The 21,692-nt window shown below is 41.0% G+C and overlaps 5 protein-coding genes across 12 annotated transcripts in view; 2 read left to right on the top strand and 3 right to left on the bottom strand.

Annotated features, from left to right (window-relative positions):
- Positions 1-3,866, bottom strand: part of LOC117568615 (potassium/sodium hyperpolarization-activated cyclic nucleotide-gated channel 2) — a 29,319-nt gene extending 25,453 nt beyond the window's left edge. Inside the window, exon 1 of one of the 8 annotated variants that reach the window (XM_034249376.2) lies at positions 94-3,866. In XM_034249376.2, coding sequence (XP_034105267.1) covers positions 94-164 — 71 coding nt within the window. In that variant the 5' untranslated portion in view covers positions 165-3,866. The remainder of the gene's footprint in view (positions 1-93) is intronic. The other 7 variants (XM_034249379.2, XM_034249381.2, XM_034249383.2 and 4 more) reach the window with 7 other exon arrangements.
- A 1,511-nt stretch (positions 3,867-5,377) lies between these two features.
- On the bottom strand, positions 5,378-9,927 carry LOC117568618 (chaoptin). Its single transcript, XM_034249396.2, has 10 exons — positions 9,817-9,927; positions 9,467-9,725; positions 8,996-9,156; positions 8,754-8,923; positions 8,091-8,693; positions 7,774-8,028; positions 7,108-7,719; positions 6,956-7,050; positions 6,013-6,900; positions 5,378-5,951 (listed from the first exon to the last, which is right to left on the bottom strand). Exons 2-10 carry the CDS (start codon positions 9,571-9,573, stop codon positions 5,558-5,560), a joined length of 3,285 nt encoding a protein of 1,094 aa, XP_034105287.1. The 5' UTR covers positions 9,574-9,725; positions 9,817-9,927; the 3' UTR covers positions 5,378-5,557.
- Positions 9,928-10,088: 161 nt separating this feature from the next.
- Positions 10,089-12,074, top strand: LOC117570254 (inactive selenide, water dikinase-like protein). Its single transcript, XM_034251767.2, has 2 exons — positions 10,089-10,229; positions 10,591-12,074. Exon 2 carries the CDS (start codon positions 10,611-10,613, stop codon positions 11,805-11,807), a length of 1,197 nt encoding a protein of 398 aa, XP_034107658.1. The 5' UTR covers positions 10,089-10,229; positions 10,591-10,610; the 3' UTR covers positions 11,808-12,074.
- A 599-nt stretch (positions 12,075-12,673) lies between these two features.
- LOC117571860 (mucin-5AC) lies at positions 12,674-19,836 on the top strand. Its single transcript, XM_034254255.2, has 7 exons — positions 12,674-12,961; positions 15,904-15,994; positions 16,064-16,260; positions 16,317-16,528; positions 16,584-17,626; positions 17,692-17,880; positions 17,941-19,836. Exons 2-7 carry the CDS (start codon positions 15,923-15,925, stop codon positions 18,073-18,075), a joined length of 1,848 nt encoding a protein of 615 aa, XP_034110146.1. The 5' UTR covers positions 12,674-12,961; positions 15,904-15,922; the 3' UTR covers positions 18,076-19,836.
- Positions 19,044-21,607, bottom strand: LOC117571863 (beta-1,4-N-acetylgalactosaminyltransferase bre-4). Its single transcript, XM_034254258.2, has 6 exons — positions 21,318-21,607; positions 20,929-21,245; positions 20,444-20,867; positions 20,261-20,383; positions 20,102-20,197; positions 19,044-20,040 (listed from the first exon to the last, which is right to left on the bottom strand). The coding sequence occupies exons 1-6, from the start codon at positions 21,443-21,445 to the stop codon at positions 19,899-19,901; spliced, it is 1,230 nt and encodes a 409-aa protein (XP_034110149.1). The 5' UTR covers positions 21,446-21,607; the 3' UTR covers positions 19,044-19,898.
- Between the last annotated feature and the right edge of the window lie 85 nt (positions 21,608-21,692).

The following is a 21,692-nucleotide window of genomic DNA, read 5'->3' as shown; positions in this document are numbered from 1 at the left end:
CCATACGTTAAATGAACAACAATTTGGTAATACAAGTAGTATGGATAGTAATATATTATTATGGTTTCAAGACAATTCAAAATAATTGCATACCGTTGGTCGTTGGTAAATGTTCCAAATGCTCCAGGACCGCTGACTCGGCGCTGTGTGTGTTTAACGTGCATTTTCTTTTAGCTACATACACAAACACACACACACACACCCCCACACCACACTCTCTTCGTCGCCCCTCCTCTTAGCAGGTCCGCCACATGGAAACGGCGAAATTGGTTACCGTTTATCGTTTATCGTCGCTCCGCCAAAACGAAAAATATAAAAACTTTCGCCTTCCTCCGTGCTTCTCCCACACGTTTGTTCACATGCAGTCGCACTCTCGCACACACACGCTCACGCTTGCAGAGCGAGAGAGAGAGAGAGAGGAACACACTCTCAGCTGCTGCTGCTGTTGTCGCGGCTGACGTTGAATTTGTATTACGTTTAAGTTGTCGTTGTTGTTTTTTTTCTTTCTTATTGTTGTTGTTGTTTTTGTTGTTATTGGCATAGAGCAAACGTCGCAACGCCTGGCGCAATTCTGGGACTTATCATCGTATGCTGCTGCTGCTGCTGCATATGGTAATCGACAGCGTGTGTGATTGTATATGTGTGTGCGTGTGCTTGCTTGTTTGTTTGTTTGCTTGTTGGGTGTATGTGTATATCTGTCACTTTCTGTCTTGCTCGCACCAACTTTCCCTTCTCACTCGCACTTTCTCACTCACTGTTTCAGTCGTTGAGTGTTGTAGGTGCAAGTTCCGTTTCGATTTTTGGCATTAACTAATACAAGAACAAGTACACGACGACGACATATACGGACACATAAACAAAATAATTGCTTTTCGTTGTTGTTGCTTCGCTAGGCTTCGCTATCGCACTATAGCTATCTCACTCACATCGCCCGCATGCTGAGCACTTTTTTTCTTCTTTTTGTAACGTTTTAAATGGGGAAGGAGGGCTGGGAGTTTTCTGCTCCTTCGTTTTGTTACTGATTTTTGTTTTTATTGTTGCTATGCTTGTTTTTATTGTTTTACAGTTTTACTGTTTTATCGCTCACTTATTTAGCACTGCTTTTTTTTCACTAAGATAGTGAATGTGTGTGTGAGTGAGTGACTGTGTGCGTTTTGTTGGTGGGTTATAGTTATAGAGAGGTGTTGAGTAACGTAGAGTAGGTTGGTTGGTTGGTTGCTTGACTGACGGTCTAAAAGGTAGTCTCTAAAATAGTTAACAGCACTAGTTGTATTGCTTATGAGTTGGTTGGGTTGGTTTTGGTTTTGAGGTTATGTTTAACGCGTATGTTGACTACTGAGTTAATATATTAATACCATATGTTGCTATTATGTTCTGTCGGCGCTTGTTATATTATATATGTATATATAATGTGGTTTACTTTTTACTTTTATGTTTTTCGTGTTCTTTTGTACTTTGGATTATAGACGTTGTTTTATCATCTAGGGGGCTGTCAGTAGCGTTATTATTATTTGTTTGTTAGGTGGAGTTTTTATTTATTATTATTGTTTGTTGGTGGCGATGATAGGCGGGGCAGGCGAACTGAACTGAAGGATGGTGGGCAGGGCAGGGAGCACACAGAGAGTTTTTCGGTTTCGTTAGTTTTCAGTTATGTCACGATCGTTTAATTATATGTTTCGAATATCACAAGAAACAGCTATAATCGAGTTATCTTTCGCTTTTTTCGCTTTCCGTTTGCATCACTTAAATATAGTATGAACTTATTATGTATTATCCAGGCGAACGCAAAAAAGTATGCTATGATTTCGTTTCGACAAGTAGTTTATTCACCCCTTCCTTCTCCTGGTCGCTCTTGTAGTCAATTTAATGCTTGGTCTCGTGGTCGTGAAAGTTTAATGAACGCAACGAATTTTGCGGTCTTGTTGAAAGTTGTGAGTCAAGTTAAGGCGTTATGGTGTTACCATTACTTATACATTTATATATGTAGTTGCTATTGCTGTTGCTGTAGCTGTAGCTTAGCTGTCGTGGTCCTGGGGACGGGCCTTAGTTTGAAGCCGGGAGCTGGGATGCCGGGGCGTGGCCCTAAGCCGTAAGCCGTATGCCGTGTAACGTAAGAAACCCAACGCAGGTAAAATTTGCTTATATATTTCTATATATATATATATATGTATGTGTATATATCTCTCTAACTGTAGCCTAGAAAGTAGCACAAGCAACACGCGAGCAAATTTGGAGGCGTGAGCTTTTTTGCTTGCCGGCAGCAAGAGGCAGCTGAAGCGGCAGAGGCGACTGCGTTGTCCTTCTCCTTGTTCTGCACGTTTTTACTTTAGCTTTAATTAGTGCATTAGTTGCTTCTTCTTTGCTTTCGTTTTCGTTTTAGTTTTATCTTTGCGTTATGTTCTAATTTAGGCCTAGGTCGAGTTTTGGAGTTGAAGTTGAAGTTCGTTGCGGCTTTATAAAAATAAATCCATATATAGTATATATATATGTATATATATTTAGTTATATTCTAAGCAATTTGTATATAGATATACATATATGTATATGTATATATGTGTATAGAGAGAGGCAACTACTTGGTAGTTTGTTAGTCGTTAAGTGCGTGGTTGATTATATATGTATATTCAATTTGATTCGCTACATGAAGAAGACGCTTGTCCTACAAACTACGAGGTTTCCTTTAGCTCTAGCTCTAGTTATATCAGTTAATGCATCCAGTGTTGAACAATTCGCGTAACGGCAACTACATTATATAAATAGCATCGATATATATATATAATCGCATATAAGTATGTATGTTTTTGGTTTGGATTTTCTGGTATATAACTTCTCTATATAATTGTATTGTATTATTTGTATATAGTTTTTTTTTGTTATTTCTTGGTTTGTTTATAGCACTTTTTTCTTTGTATATAATAGGTATTTTAAATAATTATAGCGAGGGAGTTTTTTCTGTTTTTTTTGTTGTATATTTTTAAAAGTAATTCGTTCTTGCTAAATTTTGTTCAGTAATTTTATCGTTAGTTGATGCTGCTGCTTCTTCTATTTTCGCTCAATTTGCGCGTGTCTTAATGTCTGTGAGTGTGTATGTGTGTGTGTTTGTGCATTTGCATGAGTGTGTGTGTTTTATAATTTGCTCAATTTCTTTGTTGCAGGTACATTGGTTGTGGTTTGCTTTTTGGTTTTTGTTGTTTTGACTTTTTGGTTTTGCTATTTTTGGGAGTTTCGTTTAGCTCGCTTTTAGGCGTTTCCGGGGCGTTGATTAAATAATGCTGAACTTGACGTTGGTTTCGCTTTTGCAATAGTTTGCTTTTCTGTTTCAGTTGTTATTGTGACGTTTTCCTTTTCTTTCTTATATATTCCTTCGTGTTTTTTTTTTTAGTTTTTGAGTCCTTCTATTTGATTATGTAATTATGCTTGGTCTCTTATTGAATATTGAACTGCGTTACATGCCATTTTTTTTTTTTGCTTCCTTCCTTTCAGCTGCTGCGGCTGTTTGTGGTAGTTTCGTCAATTGTGCGAAAGGACGTACGTAAGTAGTTCGTCATCAATATTTAGCACACTCACACAAACACACATACAGAGATAGGGAGCCACGTATGTGCATACATAATTTATGGGCGCCACACTGATACACACTCACACACGCAGAGACAAACGCAGCGACTGCCCCACTGTGCCTGCAAGTGTATGTGTTTAAGCGTGCGCGTGTCTTAATGTGTGTGTGTATGTGTGTGGGTTAATCTAGTGAATGGAACATCAAACGTTTGACAAGTTTTTAACAAATTCTTTACGCAACACAATTGACACACACACACACACTGTCACACTCGCAAACTCGCACACACGATGGCCGCAAAAAAAGACGTTAAGAAAAACGGAACAGAAGAAAGTGCACGTTAAATCAATGCTTCTTTTGACCTCTATTACATTTTCGTTCGCCTTCGCTTGCGCCTTCGCCCTCGCTTCGCTTCGCTTTTGTCGTCTCCTGCTACCTGGAACTTTTTTTTCTCTCTCTCGCTTTCCTTTCTTTTCAATGTCCCGTGTTACGGCACAAGTTGGCAGCGTGTTTCCCTTTTCGCTTACGTTTTTTTTTTCTTTCCCGTTTAACGTTTCGTTTTCTTGGGGAAAGTATTTAATGCGTTAATCGGATTGTTCAGTAATTTATCGCGATGTGTTTTTAATATTATCACAAATGCGGATTTATTGAACTTAATGCATTTTGGGCGTAATGCAGTATTTATGCCAGAATAATAATTTGTTGGTCACAGCAGCACTCACTTATATTATTATATGTATTATACTATGTACTTTCTATTGAAATCTCTTTACATAACGATTCCTGGTACTGTGTGACTGACTGACTGTGACTCGCTGCTGTGCTGTGCTGAGCTGTTCTATGCTGAGCTGAGCGGAGAACACGACACGAACGAACTCAGCGCGACAAGTGAATCTTCGCATGGCACTGCCACTGACGTGCGCCGTGTGAGCCTGTGAAATTTCGCTGAAAATCGATAAGGATACCAAGCAAGCAAAGTGCCAGCGCAAATGCAAAAGCAAAGTCACCAAAAAAAAAAAAAAACTAAAAGCACAACACACAATGAAAACGAAAACGAATATGAGAGCGAACGCAGCCAGTGAAAGTGCACATGTACTAAGCGTGCCGATACAGTGGCGGCCAGCAAAGTGTGCACAGTCTGCGACGAAGTAAAGTGGAACATATTAAGTGAAAGCAAAATGAAATAATATTATTACAAAATAATTATATTATATATATAAAATATTATATTTTATTTTATATTTAATACAATAAATTCCTTTTTTTTTAAGTATTTTGTTATTAACAGCAAATTTTATATTATTAATATTGATATTATTGCAAAATATAAGCTCGAGTGAATTTCAATATCGGAAGCATTTTTCTTTTATCTTTGCACTTACACATGGCACACAATTTTATCCACCACTGTGCACTCACCAAGTTGAGCACACTATCATGCGAGTGCGCATTTGTTTGGCAAGCTTTCGCCTTTGCTCAAAGTCCTTGCTGCGCTCTCTGAGTGTAGCTGCTGTAATCGTCTTCGTTGTTGTCGCTGTCGTTGCTGTTGCCGTTGCCTTTGCCGACATTATCGTCATTCTGTGACGTTTGCTCGTGCAAGAACAACAAACAGCCGAAGCGAGCCGAACGTCAAACGAGAGACAACGAAATGGCAGTGGTTGAGTTGCCTCCTTGTTCCTTTGTGTTTTCGCTGTGAATGAAAGTTCGAGCGCATCAGCTGGTAGGGCTTTAACATATTCTCAATTGTGCTCAACAAACGACGACCTGCCCGACCTCCGGCCCCGCCTCACCCCCTCCCAACCAACCAACACAATCGAAGTGATGGCGGCAACGGCGACCAAGTAAACAAATACATGTGCGCAGGGCGGCGCGCACATGTTCAACTTCAACTGTTGGCAACTGTGTGTGGCATGTAGTAAGGTCAGAGCGGCGCGTGTCCTTACTGTGCGTGCTGTCAGTAAACACACAAGGCGTCTATTCTTCTGTGACTTTATATATTTAATGAATAAAGGCAACAAACAATGTTAAAGCTAAATATAGAACACAGGTAAACGGTGACTTTGTGACACTCCCCGATCCTCTCACATTAAAGTTGCCAAAGAAAAAAGTCCTGGGCAACTTGAGGGATGGCAACGCTTGACACTGGCCGGCAAACCAACGTCGTATTTTGCCATCGCTATCACGCGATACAATGCAGATCTCGGCACCACGCAACTTCTCCTCTCCATGCTGCTGCAGCTCTGAAATGGCAATCTGGGCTGTTCGCTGGTTATAGGCATAATCCGCCTGATGGAGCAACTCGTTGCCGCCACTTCGCACGTACACATTAAAGTCGGCCACGTCGCCGATGCCAGAGACAAACCAGCTGAGTGTTAGATTGCCTACCTTGGTACTACAAGCAAAAGTAGAAAAAATTACGTATACGTCGATCTAAAAGGTGTTGCTCAACTTACGTTTTCACCTCACGGAAGCGTACGTCAGTCAGCTGCTCATAGTCGCTGCCCGCATACAGTTCCTTTTCATCTTCCAGGCAATTCAAATGCTCATCATCCACCTGCAGCAAATGCTGATCCCTCGTCAGAGTTGGCGTGCGGCAAACAACGTTTTGCCAATCCTCGCTAGGCGTCGTCTGCTGCAGCATGTAGTGCTTTAAGGGTCTTAGATTGCAGCCGCAATACAGTGGATTTTGAGAGAACAGCACTTGACTGCCATTCCGCATGCTGCCAACCAACGATGCGGGAATGTCCTCCAGACTGTTGTTTCTTAAATCAACATATTTCAATGACTGCGTCTTCTCGAGATTGGCAAAGGGCATATGATAGATTTTATTATTCGACACAATCAAGCTGCTCAAGTTCTTGGGCAAATCAAAGATATGCTCCTCGGACATCAGGTTTGCCAGCTCGTTGTTGGACAAGTCCAGCAGCTGCAGTGATGTAAAATTGGAGACGACACCGCGACGCAGCTCATTGATTTGATTGTGCGATAGATTCAGCTGAACCAGCTTCTTAGTGCCAAAGGTTATGTCATAAGTTAGCACCGGCATTTGATTGTAACTCAAGTCCAGATACTTCAGATTGTACGGTATATACTGATGCGATGGGAATGTTTTCTTAGTCACAAAGCTAATGCGATTGTGGCTCAAATTTAGCCTCTCCAAACTGAGCAAATCATCCAGCACACCATTTGTTTTATTGTCCAATTTGGAGAGAAAATTGTGGGACAAGTCCAGCGTACGCAGCGAGGGCAATCCAATGAATATATCATTTGGCAGCTGTTGTATGCCATTCGACGACAAATTGAGCGTGAGCAGCTGCAAAAGTCCCTCGAACGCGCGTTTACTATAAACAGATGAAGTAATTAGCTGGTAAACAGAATGATGTGGCTAATGTTTACCTTATGTCTTGCACTTGATTGTTGTAAAGATTGAGCTCAAACAGAACGGGCAGCTTGCCGAACGCACCCTTCTCCAACACGCTGATATTGTTGTTCTAAAAACAGACAGAATATTAAGATATGATGAGATATAATTAAAGACTAAAACCTACTTCCAGATAGAGATATTGCAGCGTAGACATGACAGCAACTGCTTCCATTGGCGGCTGAGTAATGCCGTTATTCTGCAGCAGTAGTCGCTGCACCACCAGCAATCCAACAAAGCTTTGTGCATCTAGGCTATCGCCAATCTGATTATGGCTCAAATCCAAGTAAATTAGGGAATTCATAACAGGCCAAGTGCCCGCCGGAATGGAACTGATGTTGTTATGACTCAGGTGTAGTTCATTCAACGAAATGGGCAATTGAAACAGTTTCTCCAACTGATTATTATTCAGATGTAGCTCCCGCATGCTCGTCAGCTTGGCCAGCGAGCCACGCACTATGGAGACTAGCTTATTGTAACTGAGATCCATCTCCAGCAGTGTTGGCAATGTGCCAAATGTTGAGGACTTAATCTCTTCCATGCTATTGTGAGCCAGGTTTAGTGAACGCAGTGAAAATAGCGTTTGGAAGACACCGTTGAATATGGACGAGATGTTGTTATGCGATACATCAATTGTGTGCAGTTCGTACAGCTTGGGGAAGCAGTTCTTGGGTATCTCGCTGATGCTATTGTGGGATGCATTCAACACGCGCAGACCAGACATGTTTTGCAAGGGAACCTATTAAATGCAAATCATTAATATCAATAGCAAATGTGTAAACAGTAATCTTACATGTGCCAAATTAGTCAAGCTATTAAAGCTAAGCTGAAACTCAGTGGCAAAGGTTGTTTCATCGAAGCTGCGACGCGAAAAGTTGCTCAATCGATTGTGAGACAGATCAAGTACTGTAATATTAACACAGTTTTCAAAGGCGGCGGTTTCAATTAGTTCCAGAGCATTGTGCGACACGTTAATGACTGCTTGATAAATGTCTTTGAATGAGTTCTTCTCTATTTTGGTAATGTTGTTCTCGGCCAAATCTAGCAGCTACATAAAAACAAATCAAATTCATCATAAACTACAGATTGTGAAAGAAGTTCTTTACCCACCTCAACATAGTTCATTTGCGTAAACATCTGGTACTCAATCTTCTGCAGCTTATTGCGTGCCAAGTCAATTGTGCCGATGCGAGCAACAGATCCAAAGGTGCCACGTCCCACTTCTTTGATGACATTATCGCTAAGAAAAAGGCGACGCAAAAAACGCATGCCACGAAAACTATTCGCATCCAGTTTGCCAATGTTGTTGTGCGAAAGATGCAGCACTTTAAGTACTGAATTTCTGGCAAAAGTTCCTCGACTCAATTCGTTGAGCGCATTATGCGAGACATTGCACCAACCCAACTTGGTTAGATCGGAGATGTGCTGCGCCTCCAATTTCTTGATTTTATTGTGACTAATATCCAGTACTTCCAATTCGCGTAGATTCTTAAATTGATTGCGTTTAAGGTTCTCCAGTTGATTGCCATGCAAGTCCAAGGTTTTTAGTTTGCGCAGAGGTTGAAATGTTTCCACGGGCAAATCACTTAGGCGTCCATTTGTAAGTCGCATAATTTCTAATCTGTTAGTAATCTCCTGTCCCAAAAAGAGATCCTTTGGTAGTTGTTCGAAAGCATGTCCTTCAATGACAATTTGGCTAGTTTTGCCCAGGATCTGTAATATTCATTGATTGCTTAACATATGATACATTTTAGACGCGAAATCATTACTTACGCCAAAGCCCAGCGGACCAATATGACTCAGATTTGTGTGAATCAAGTGGAGTCGCTCTAAAGTATTATTCATGCCATAAAACACATAGTCATCGATGGTCGCAAGCGGTGTCTCCACAATGATTAAAACACGCGCTTTAACATGAGCAAAGAGCGGTCCAAAAAGACGCACTATAACAAACGATAATAATGAGCATTCTCGGATTTAATCACTGTTACGAATAAATTATTAAAACAGCTTACCAAAGTGCCCCTTGTAGATGGTCAACTCCTCAATGGGCATCTCCAGCGATGCCAAGTTCTGCAGGGCCACTGATAAAGTGGCCAAATTGGTGTTTTCACAACGCACGAAGAGTCCATCATCACTGCCCTTGGTGCACAGGCAGGGATACAAGATCTGAGGTCTGCACAACAATGAAATTCATTAAATTATGAAATATTGATAATAAGAAACATTGCATTATTTAAATTAAGCCAAAACTTACAAAACTAAGAATCACATGCAACGAAAATAAAGAAATTATCCGAAAAGTGAAATTACACAATAATTTCCATAATTGTATATCCTATGTAATAATTAATAACTTGATTGTATATAGCATTTAATGGTACTTTTAATTTGTGTAAAAAAAACGGAAGTACTGTTGGGAATGCAATTAAACATAATTGCAATTAATTCTAATAGTCTTAGCTATATGGTAGTTAAGAACTTACTTCTTGGGACATTTATATTCGGGTTCGCCATAAACGTATTCAGACCGGACCAAAGCGAATAACTGCAACACGCAGAGAACAAGTATGCGCAGGCGTAGCTGAATCATGGTCAACTTATTAACTTGTTATTTCTTTGTTTGTATATTGGTATTGTTGTGGTGTCGTCAGCGAATTGTTTTAGCCATGGCAAGAGCGAGTTTGTTGCTTGAGTCTCTTGATTTGTCGAGTTCCGATTAACTGTAACACATTAGCGAGCTAGCTGCAAACGAAAATATCCAGAATTAACCAATTTTATTCGTATGAATGAGAGTTAACACATCGTTATTAACTGTTTCTTTCGTCACTTTTACTTTTTTTAAGCTGCGCTCGCGCAACAGGTTCCGCTTCTCTTTAACTCTGCTTCGCAACTGCCCGTTCGCTTCAACTGACTTTGTTTATATGCTGCATTTTAGTTATTTGTGCACATAATAAATTTATAAGTGTGCGCCAATTTTCACTCATTGTTATATGCAAATTTAAATTAATTTTACTTTACAAATTGTAAATATTTATTTTAATAACGAAAACAAGAAACTGCAACGCGCAATCATTTTTGAAACCAGTTGGCAGCGCTTAAGTTGTCAAAACGATAGTTCGAACATCGATATACAGCACATGCAACCATATTCAGACAGCGACAGCAGTGCAAAAGCAAAATCAACGCGCTAAATAAAAAATTTTTGCCCGGTTATTAAGCAAATTGTCTTTGTTGTGAACATTTAACGTAAGTAATATTGCGCTATAAAACGCAATGGCAAACTGTGCACTTGTAAAACAATCCAAAATTTGGATTTTGTAAATTGAAGAAAGTGGACATTGTTCACGTTTTGTTCTTTGACGACGGGGAGAAATACTGACTTCGCCCGATTCAGCCGCCATCGTACGAATACCCAATCGCAGCTCGCGCTACTCACACATACACTACTTTGCTCTAAAAATCCGTGTACATACACGTCTGTTTGCGCATGTATTTGTGTCTAGGGAGAACGCGAGTTATTTGCTGCCGCCCGTTTTATTGGCGGCAAAAAGTGCGTAATTCTAGTTGGAACTTATCAACTAATCTTCCAATAACATTTCATCCACAGGCATAGCATACAATACAACAATGAGTTACGCTGCAGATGTTTTGAATGCTGCTCATCTCGAGCTACATGGCGGTGGCGATGCTGAGCTGCGTCGCCCCTTCGATCCCACCGCCCACGATCTGGACGCATCTTTCCGCCTGACACGTTTCGCCGACTTAAAGGGACGTGGCTGCAAAGTGCCGCAAGAGGTACTCTCCAAACTGGTGTCAGCACTGCAGCAGGACTACTCTGCTCAGGATCAGGAGGCTCAGTTCCTTAACGTGGCCATTCCCCGCATTGGCATCGGACTCGATTGTGCCGTCATTCCGTTGCGCCATGGCGGCCTGTGCTTGGTCCAGACCACCGACTTCTTCTATCCCATTGTCGATGATCCTTACATGATGGGCAAAATTGCGTGCGCCAATGTGCTAAGTGATTTGTATGCGATGGGTGTCACTGATTGTGACAATATGCTAATGTTGCTTGCAGTCAGCACCAAGATGACAGAGAAGGAGCGCGATGTGGTGATTCCGCTGATAATGCGCGGCTTTAAAGACTCCGCCTTGGAGGCGGGCACCACCGTCACTGGCGGTCAGAGCGTTGTCAATCCCTGGTGCACCATTGGTGGCGTCGCTTCCACTATTTGCCAACCCAATGAGTACATTGTGCCCGATAACGCTGTGGTCGGGGACGTGTTGGTGCTGACCAAGCCACTGGGCACCCAAGTAGCCGTGAATGCACATCAGTGGATCGATCAGCCAGAGCGCTGGAATCGCATTAAGCTTGTCGTCTCCGAGGAAGATGTGCGCAAGGCTTATCACCGTGCCATGAGCTCCATGTCGCGTTTGAATCGCGTAGCCGCCCGACTAATGCACAAGTACAATGCCCATGGTGCTACGGATATTACCGGCTTTGGTCTTCTGGGTCATGCTCAGACTCTGGCCGCCCATCAGAAGAAGGACGTGTCCTTTGTTATACACAATCTACCCGTGATTGCCAAAATGGCTGCTGTAGCCAAGGCTTGCGGCAACATGTTCCAGTTGCTGCAAGGACATTCCGCTGAAACGTCGGGTGGATTGCTCATCTGCTTGCCACGCGAACAGGCGGCTGCCTATTGCAAGGACATTGAGAAACAGGAGGGATACCAGGCCTGGATCATTGGCATTGTGGAAAAGGGTAACAAAACGGCACGCATCATCGATAAGCCACGTGTCATTGAGGTGCCCGCCAAGGATTAGATTCCTTTTTCTTTATACATATGTATTTCTTATTGAGCACAGCCAATGTTTTCGTGCTTGCTGCGGGAGAGCTCTCAAGTTACAACGCAATTTATGAGTGAACTAAGTTACCGTTTTTTGTAAAAGGAAATGCTAAACTACATATACATACATCATTTATTAATAATAACAAACTCTGATCTATTACGAAATCCATGGACACCGCTAATAATAATATGAATGAATAAATAAAATACACTTGACTTTTTTGTCGGGAGCAAAATGCAAATATAAAAGCAATCGCACTTTATTTACAATTTAGCCGCCAAGCGAAAAGCTCCATGTGTGTGTGTGTTTGATTTGTACAGACTACAACGCAAAAAATAAGCTTTTGTTGAGCAGATCTTTGACAGCGCCAATTGGATGCTTTGCTGAGCGAATTCTAAAATGTGAGCGCAACAGGTCTGATCGCATTTGTCGTTTGTCTTTGAGTAGAGAGTGGGCATGACGTCACAAACTCAAATATTTGAGTTAGAAATTCGCATGTGTTTGGGCATAATGAGTGAGGTTTTAGGTATTGAATTTGGTTGTTTATTATTAAATTAAAATGGTAATTGAAAATGCAATGCAATACATTTAAAATGTAAACAAGCATATTTCGAAAACTTTTCAAACTTAAATTTTACAAATTGAATTTGATTTGTTACTTTTTGTTGCTGAACAAAGCAGTGACGTATGCGCAGCTAGATTGAGAGCGAGAGAGTGTGAGAGCAAGAGCAAATGAGCAGCAAACGTCTAGCATAACCTGCAGGTCAGTCCATTGTGGATCCGACTCGATCTCTGCGCTGCTCTGCTCTGCTCACAGCAAGTGCAAAATTGAAGCCTCAGTCAGTACTGCACAAACCAGCGACGCGCGTACGCGTATTGAAAGCAAAGCTGTTCCGTTACCGTTACGTTTTGTAGTAGTCGTCTCACGAATACATACACTAACAACTAAAAAGCACACACACACTTACATATACAAAACGAATTTCTAAGACTAACGCGCCCGCGCATTGTAGCAATATATCTTTTGGCTGAACACTGAACTCGCTGTCGACGCCGCTGTCAGCAACAACAACAAGACCGAGGCAAAAGTCTGCAACCATTCATTTTGGGTTTTGGAAAAGTGCACAGTGAGTGTTTTGTGAATTTATAATTTGAATGCATGTGTAGTAGTGGATGTGCAAATAAGCGTCTATGTGTGCGTGTATCAACGGAATCTAGCTATCTATTGAACTGTCAGACGAGCTTAGAAAACAAACTGATGACGGCGACAAACGCACAAAGTAGAAACGAGTTTCAGTTTTTCCCTACGTATACGTGATGTATATATGTCTGTATGTGTGTATCATGTAGCTGTATCTATTGTAACATGTAATTGTGTGTATGCGCACTCTACAAGCAAAGAGAAATTCAATTTGTGTTCAATAAAAATACGCATTGCTTTTTTGTATCCGCATCGCATCCTCTTCATGTATTTTTATATGCATTACGTTGGGTTGCGATGAATCATGTACAAAATTTGGAGGAGGAGAAGCGCACTCGTTTTATTTTATATTTTTGGGTTTTTTTTTCAATTTCGTATCAAGAGCAACAACAAACAGCAGTATTGAAAGCCAAAAGAACAGTGGCAGTGAACTATTTTTAGAATTATTTGTTTTCATACACACACACATACAACATACACAACTCTTGTTGGCAAAAGCATCGCAATGAACAAAAAGGCGACGAAAACATTATTTGCCTGTCAAGCAGCCATTCTTTTGCCACGCTCCCTGTCTTTCTCTTTCTTTCGCTCTCTAGTATTTTGCTGGTAAATTGAAATTTAAATCAAAAAGCGAACAACAATAATTATAACGACCAATTTTTTTACATTAGCTTATTTTGAGTCAATTTAAATTAGCCAAGTTCAAACGGTGTCTGTGTTGCTTGTTTATGCTGCTTTCAGTATATTGCTGACTCGATTGAACTGTGCGCTGACTGCGTAGGTGGCAGAGGAGGCGACAACAACGACAACAACGAAAGCAGCGTCATCAGCGCCACACAAATTGGCAACCCAGCAAACACACACAGTCAGGCGTTAGAACTTGCACACACACGCACACATATGCAAGAGTTATGTGCGTATGTGTGTGCGAGTTGTACGCCTTTTTTCGCCTACGTTTTCAATTTGATTTTCGGCTATTTCAGCAACAGCAACAACACCTTGCTTTGCTTTGCTCATTTCGGTTATTTCAAACTTGTTGTTCGTTTGCTATTTTGTTTATTTTATGTTTGCCTACGTACGTATCTCTGCCGCAAGCATTCTGCGAGCCGAACCACCGCCCCCTCCACCCACTCTAATGCCAGACACAAACAGCAAGAGTAACAGCAACATGTTCCCACTTTTGTTGTCTCTCGTTCCGATTATATGAGATCATTTTGAATTGTATGCAAAAACAAAAACACACACGCATGCATACAAAGATACATGTTAGCACACACACACACACACGCAGTTAAATGCTCCAACTTGTGCTCTCAGCGTGCTCTTGTTGTTGTGTTGTTGCGTGCTTTGTTGTTGGTGTTCTAAGAAAATAAATTCACCTCAAAGCGCCACTGAAAAACGTGCTGTGTGTGATCACAGATCAGGCGTCAATTAGACGCAGCCTTTTATTTATATTATGATGTTTTATGTGCGTCTACTATATAATCGTCTATACATATATATGTATATGTATTAAACTGCTTACGTGAGCTTCTTTATTAGCTAAACTATTGACCATATGGCGACGGAATACGAATACGAGCGAATTGCAGATTATTACGATCATGTCTCTCGCAGTCTCAAGGAGCTTCATTTCAATTTTGATCTGACGCGTCACCTTTAGTCAATGTGATTTATTTCCATTTACTGTTTACTGTTTTGTTGTGCGACAAGTTTGAGTTAAAATTGTTCGGTTTACGACTCTCTGTAGAATGATGTCATTATTTTGGCTATCCTTGTGTGTTTTGCATCTGTCATTCTCACTCTCTCTCTCACTCTCACTCACTCAGTCTTCCATCCACCTTATACAAAGTCATTCATTGAAAATCTCACTCAAGGTTATCGGCTAAATCACAAAAAAAAAATAAAATAAAATAAAATACGACTCAGACCCAGACAGAATTTAAGGCAAACAAACGAAGATACAGGTTTTTCTGATTGCAAATTTTTTGGCAGACAAAAAAGGAACACGTTAAAGGACACGTTAAAAGTGAAAACCAGTTTGACATTGAAATTACAAGTCTTTTGTGTTTTTGTTTTAACTTATATCCGTTCTGAAAATCAATGTCATTATCATTTTTTATTTTCGTATACCTCGTGTTTCAAGTTGGGAGATTTGTTGCGACAGATAAATGTATGTTTGTTATTGAACAACAAAAGCTGACGTAGTCCCGATAATAATATGGTTGTTTAAACAATTTGCATGTGCCCCCAAGCGAGCTGCAATTAAATAAATTAAATGTCAGGCGCAAATTGGTAATTAACAATAACACGTATACGAACTGTGGCCACATGAAATTTCATTTTTGTTTCGATATTTGGAGATGAATGTATTTTTAAATTTTGTGAAAATTCCATTTTGAAAAAATTCTTCAACCTAATATGGTAAATATTTGGTAATCGATTAGAAACTACAGAGTATTTACGCATCGGAGGGGAACTCTTCGTTTTTTAGGTCCATTGACAGATAATCACTCCAAGTGTTGCCCACTTCAGATGAGTTAAGCTCCATTAATGCGCCAAAAATATCGCCATGGAATTGGGATCGTTGTTCTAAAAAACAACTCACCATTTTTGTACATATTGAAAAGTCTCTCGCAGTCTCGTCGTGGGTGTAATGTATACAAAAAATGCTTAAAATTCTTATGAACCACTACGACGACGACGACGTTGAATCAACCTGTCAGTGTGAAGTCGTTTACGCTTGCTTCTACACCCACAGAGCAGCCAGCTCGCTTAATGTACAAATAAGAATCTGAATGAGAATACGACTCACTCATATTTTACATTGAAATAATTTCCATATTTTCGCTTGATGTCATTTTGCAGCAGAAAACATTAATTGGAAATGCAGTACTCGAGCAGCTCGGAAAATTACTCATCCTCGATGAGAGACACTCCATCGAAATGGAACGGACGTGTAAGTAAAATTAGTAATCATTTTTAGTAGCCTTACATTGATGGCGTTATTGTTTTGCTATTTGAATAGAACGACAAGAATTATGCATACAAGAAGTCATCGTATCAATACTCAAGTTCAAGCGACAATAATGCCTCGTATCAGAGCAAGACACCCGATCAGAACATTGATCAGTTGGATGCTCTGCTGGAGGACCTGAAGCAGGAGCGTCAGATTACCAACAGAGAGCGTGATTCGCTGCCCACTGGCACCAGCTATAGAACACTGTAAGTGCGCTGTGAATTAACTACAATTCATTGACTAATCCTATAAATTTAAATAGTGAACGCACTGATCCTTCTGGCACTGTCACCAAGACAACGCGTGTGATCAAGACAACGAAGCATTCTGGCGGCCAGCAACCCTTCAACGATGATGTGGAAACCTTTAATCCCAGTGACTACAGCACACTGCAGTCGACGGCCAAGTACTCCAGCTTTCAGGACACCTTAAAGCGTGACGAGTATCTCAACAAGGAGAAGCCGTATACGCTGGGTAAGATTATCTCTTCATTGTTGTAACTTGGTAGTAATTAATTATTATTTTGCAGCCCATTCACCGAATGGCGACTATTCGAGCAGAACCAAGATTTATGAGAGCAATCGCACGATCAACAACAATGTCGAGCTGGTGCCAACAGTGAACACCACACAGACCTTGACCAGCAACGTGAACATTGACAAAGAGCTGCAGGATATAGCTTTGAGCGATGGCATTCTGCCTGCACCCGGCACTAAGGTGACCACCACTGTGCGCACTTACACCTATGAGATCCCACCAAATGCACCCGGCAGCACCACCAGCACGATCAATCGCAACAACAACACGCTCAGCTACAAGCATCACGAAACGCACAACACGAACACCAGCAGCCAGAACTACTCACAGTTGTCGCCATCGCATATTCCCCAAACGGTTGTCTACAACACCGAGAGCTACTCGACCCTTAACAAACCCAACGATCGTCCATTGGTCACCAATCAATCGTACGAGATTCGCGAGCACAAGGAGACCACCACACGTGGCGTGAGTCCACAGCCGCGTCAATTGCCTCTGGGACCAGCTGGAAGTCCTCCAAATGGTGGACCACCCAACAGCAGTCGCACCATTGTCTACAACATACACAAGACCGACAATGTGAACAACATTGTATCGGAGCCGCGTTATCCACACAGTCCGGCCCACAGTCCCAACTATGGATCACCACATAGTCCGGCACAGCCACAGTTGCCACCAGGCGGCACCAATCGCTATTATTACAAGGAGACCGAGACATCGAATACAGTCAATACCATCCATGGCCCCCCCAATGGTGGTGGTCCGTACCCGGTGGAACCTCCACATCCGGCTCCGCTGAAGCTGCTGCCCAACAACAATTATCCACAACCACAGAATGGCAATGGTTATCCACCAAATACCACCAGCTACACATATAAATACTCGTCCACATCGAATACCACAAACAATCGTCGCGGTCCTGGTGGCCCAGACTATGGCACCCCATCGCCCTTCCCCGTGGATGGTGTGGAGTATCCGATTGGCAATGGCAATCCACCACAGCGTGTGGACGATCTGATGCAGTCCTTCAACACTGTAAGCTAACGTTAGGTAGAGTTCTACTTCTGTATGTCGCTTATCAATTTTATGTTGCTGTTTAGACCGATCATGTGGATCGCGTGGACATTGAGACACCAGTGCGCAAGCGCGAGATTGAGACCGCAGTCGCGTCACCTCAGCAGCAGCATGTGCCCTCCGTCAACAAGGCCGGCAAGGAGGTCTACTATCCACCTGGCCACGACACCATCATCACCAGGCGCGAGGAAATGCACGCTGGATCTGCGGGAGGCGTAAGTTGACCTTAATTCGCATTCGCAATTGCAACCTGCTAATGAATTTTCCGCTTGCAGGGTCGCTGGGCCAAGGGCTCGGGCATGTACGAGTACGAGTCGGGATCCAAGTCAAAGACGAAAACCAAGTCTGGAGGAGCTGTTGTGCCAGTGTGCTTGCCCCTCTGCTGCGCCATGCCCTGCTCCATCATGTAAAGGAGCATCGGGAAAGCGAAGTTCGCATTGCAACGAGTCGATTACACTTGTATATAGGATTCTAATATTGCCGTTAATAGGTCTAACGCTAATTCCTGCCCTGCCCCAACCAACCCCTAAGTACAGCTTGTCGTTGATATTTCTATTTAATCTAATCAATTTTTTTTCGGTTCTCGCTTCTCTCTATGAATGCTCTTATTGTTGTAATTTGTTGACCAAATTGATTTATATACTTTATATATGATATATAATGTTTTACTATATATATATATATTATATCGTTTCGTATTGTATGTATATATATGTATAATTACTATTTCTAAACTAGGCATTGCCTAACAATTTTGTTGGATTTGGTAGTAGTTTTATCCTAACACCTAGTTTTTGCTCCAAATTTGAAATGATTTGCTCACGCTCTCACACGTTTTCTCCCTATTGTCAATCTCAATCCCACTGAAAACTGAAAAGCATTTATATTACAACGTGACCAGTGAAAAGCCTAAGCAAAGCAAGCCCCACAGCAGGCCAATATAATTTTAAGTTTTTATTTTGAAAGCCAATTGTTTTAACTGTATTTTGCATACCAAACTAATAAATGAGCCACGGAATTTAATTCCCCACTCGCCATAATTTGTATACAAGTATGTGTGTTTCCCCTTTGACCCCCGCTCCCCTCTCGAATATTATCTGTTACTAATCATCGGCCCTAAAAACGCGCCACGTACTCGTAAATGTAACCCAGACTTATCGTAAAAAGGTAACAAATAGTCGTTACAAAGCCATAAATATTCTCTAATACACAAACGTAACCATAATAAAAAAAACGAAATCTAACCAACGAAATGATAAATTAAACTTTTAATTGGTCATCGTTTTGGGCTTAATATTCATAGCAGTATTGATGGCATGATGGATGATGAATAATGAATGAATGAATACCCGCATTCAAAGAAATATATACAGCTTAGTAGTTTGGTACATATAGTAAAAGATTTATTCTGGTATAGTAAAATGTAATTTTTATAAGTTTTACATTTGGTATTGTATATTAAAGTATGGTAGGTAATAAACACCCTTGCAGAGGGTGATCAAAATACTCTTTCTTTTTACTTGGCACACGAGTTTTATAAAAACCGGTTGTCGGTCGGATCGGATCGGAACACTAAATAAAAAAAGAGATTCAATAGACTAAACAGTTCAAATAGTTGCCTTCTCTGATATTCGATTAAAATGTACGCTTAAGGATATTATGATAGCCAAGTATTATTTGAAATCGAATGTTACCACATCTTCTGCAAGGGTATATGCTATAGATTCGGTTTACCGAATATTCAATGTATTTTCTCTGCGTCTTTTCGTCGTGTAATTATCTTTTTTTGCTCGAATAACAATTTGTATATCACAAAAGTAATATCTACATTTCACCTTGTAGGAATTGGTGTAGAATTTTTTGTCTAGTTATTTAAAGAGATTCGTTAATAAAAAAATGATTTAGGGCAAAAACGGAAAATCAACAAAGTCCACATATTCATCGAGAATACATAGAATATTCAATGGGGCTAATAGTACTACCAAAAGTACATAGTGTAATTCTATATTATTGACTGGACATGCTACATACACAATATGTGTGTCTATTATTCTTTGATAATTAGGCTACTTTGAAAAAGTAATGTTGTCATTTTTTGTACATATTATATAAGTAATATTCAAAACGTTGCACTGAATTGAGATTCTTATTGCAATCTTGTCTTCTTGACAGCAGTTTTCGAAAAATTGGAAACTACTGTGGCTTCGCATTATTTGCTGATTTCTGTTTGAGGCTAACTCTTGCGCTCTGAGTTCTTTAGCTCTGCTAAATACCAAGTAAAAGTTGGAAACTCTTTGATGCTATAGATTTCGTATTTAATCGAGTTGATGCCATCCATTTCAATCTTACCGATACCATTCTGGAGATTCTCGTATCTAAAGAAGGAAAACAAAAAGTTGTAATATGGATAGTATGTAAATTAAATTATTCACTCACCGTTTGGGATTTGCTTTCTCCTTCAGATGCTTCAACATTGTATAGCGAGCTATATTAATCGGATAGCGTGATATGAATAAGTTGGCGTGCTTCAATCTGCATTAAGAAAAAGTAGATTAGTGTTTCAACTCTGCATTAGAATAATATTATTTTGTGTACCTGTTGGACATATCATCGTCTTCACCTCCCCAGCCAAAGAACGAATTGGAAAAGCCATTAACAGCTTGGAAATGCTGTCGAGTCATGGCAGAAACTCCGCCAAATATTGATCGATAAGGCAACCTGTAAATTGAATGACAGATATGTGAATTTGCTAATGATCAAGAGATAATTTCGACGTACTTGAAGTTCAACGAGTCAATTGCAACGGACATGTGCCGCGGCTGACGTGGACAGTTGTACAGATTGCGGTCATCCAGGGGTATAAGGTCGACATCGTGGAATATAAAACAGTCCCACTGATAAAGCTTTAAGGCCTCCAAGTATCCGATATTCATCATGGCAGCACGGTTAAAGGGCTTGCCATTGGTTTGCTCTATAATAAAGATGCGATAGGCAATCCGTTGTTTCATTAGGAATGGATGTATGTTGCGCAGAAAGACCGACAGATGTGCGTATCGATCGCGGAACGGCACAATGATGGCAACATGATGCTGTGCCACGCAATCTGTTGGCTGATAAGCGCCACCTGGGCGCAGCAAAGGCCCCAGCTCTGCTTCAATAATATCAAGGGATTCGAGGGTTGTGTTCGGCGTGATGGGTCCACCTGCGAAAAGTAAATGTTATTAGTTAAGTAACTGCTGTATGTAACGATGTTTTCTGCGTACCATCTCGTGGATCGGGATCTGTGCAGTTTGGTGTCAACGACATTTCGGGCTTCTGGGTGCTGTTTGCATAATCATTTGGAAAGTAATTATGCGCTTGATTTAAGTCTTGTGAAATGGAAGTAGCATTTGCAGTCGCAATCACAGTTCTGGTTGTTGGTGAGGTCGAGTTGCGATTGGAGTGCAACTCGCGCTCCTTTGCAACGGGAGCCAAAGGAGCAGCGGGCAAGATGTTTGTATTGCCCTCTCTATCGCTCCCGCTGTCATTTTTATTGTTTTTGGGTATGTGTATGTGTGCATACTTGTGCACCCGCCGTATGCTGTAAACACAGGGTTAATCACATGTGTTTGCTAGCTAACATTGCTAGAATGCTAATCAGTTGTGCACTCACCTTAACTTGCTGAGAGATGTATTGCTTGCGCCATCCGAATCGGAAGTCCAGAGGAAGTTAAGCAGCAGCAGAAGACATATTGCGCCGACCAAAAAGCGTATGAGATTCGGCTTTGTGTAAATGAACATGGTCCATCGATTGCATCATTCCTTTTTAGTCTTGTTTGCTATTTAACAAATAGCATTCTAAATTGCTATTTGCCCTCGTTTTCACCTAATAACTAAAAACACAAGTTCCAATTTATTGTTGTTCGATTCCACGTCCGCCCACCTTGCAAGCACCAAAACCAATCAGCTGATTTCAATCAAGAAATTATACACAGGGTGACTCGTGCGTATTGCTCCTTGCGCGCCGCTTTTAAATGCGATAATAAAA

This window comes from Drosophila albomicans, chromosome 3 (assembly GCF_009650485.2).
Source record: "Drosophila albomicans strain 15112-1751.03 chromosome 3, ASM965048v2, whole genome shotgun sequence".
Classification (NCBI taxonomy): Eukaryota; Metazoa; Arthropoda; class Insecta; order Diptera; family Drosophilidae; genus Drosophila; species Drosophila albomicans.
This window is presented reverse-complemented; position numbering and strand designations above follow the sequence as displayed.

What these genes read in the sequence shown, in the direction of transcription:
- LOC117570254 (XM_034251767.2), top strand. Translation starts at nt 10,611, where the DNA reads ATGAGTTACGCTGCAGATGTTTTGAATGCTGCTCATCTCGAGCTACAT.
- LOC117571863 (XM_034254258.2), bottom strand. Translation starts at nt 21,445, where the DNA reads ATGTTCATTTACACAAAGCCGAATCTCATACGCTTTTTGGTCGGCGCA. An exon ending in AGATCCCGATCCACGAGATG is followed by an intron (nt 20,868 to 20,928) that starts GTACGCAGAAAA and finishes TACTTTTCGCAG; the next exon opens with GTGGACCCATCACGCCGAAC. An exon ending in ATTGACTCGTTGAACTTCAA is followed by an intron (nt 20,384 to 20,443) that starts GTACGTCGAAAT and finishes TTCAATTTACAG; the next exon opens with GTTGCCTTATCGATCAATAT.
- LOC117568618 (XM_034249396.2), bottom strand. Translation starts at nt 9,573, where the DNA reads ATGATTCAGCTACGCCTGCGCATACTTGTTCTCTGCGTGTTGCAGTTA. An exon ending in GAATATAAATGTCCCAAGAA is followed by an intron (nt 9,157 to 9,466) that starts GTAAGTTCTTAA and finishes ATTGTTGTGCAG; the next exon opens with ACCTCAGATCTTGTATCCCT. An exon ending in TTGGTCCGCTGGGCTTTGGC is followed by an intron (nt 8,694 to 8,753) that starts GTAAGTAATGAT and finishes TGAATATTACAG; the next exon opens with ATCCTGGGCAAAACTAGCCA.
- LOC117571860 (XM_034254255.2), top strand. Translation starts at nt 15,923, where the DNA reads ATGCAGTACTCGAGCAGCTCGGAAAATTACTCATCCTCGATGAGAGAC. An exon ending in CATCGAAATGGAACGGACGT is followed by an intron (nt 15,995 to 16,063) that starts GTAAGTAAAATT and finishes CTATTTGAATAG; the next exon opens with AACGACAAGAATTATGCATA. An exon ending in ACGCTGGATCTGCGGGAGGC is followed by an intron (nt 17,881 to 17,940) that starts GTAAGTTGACCT and finishes TTCCGCTTGCAG; the next exon opens with GGTCGCTGGGCCAAGGGCTC.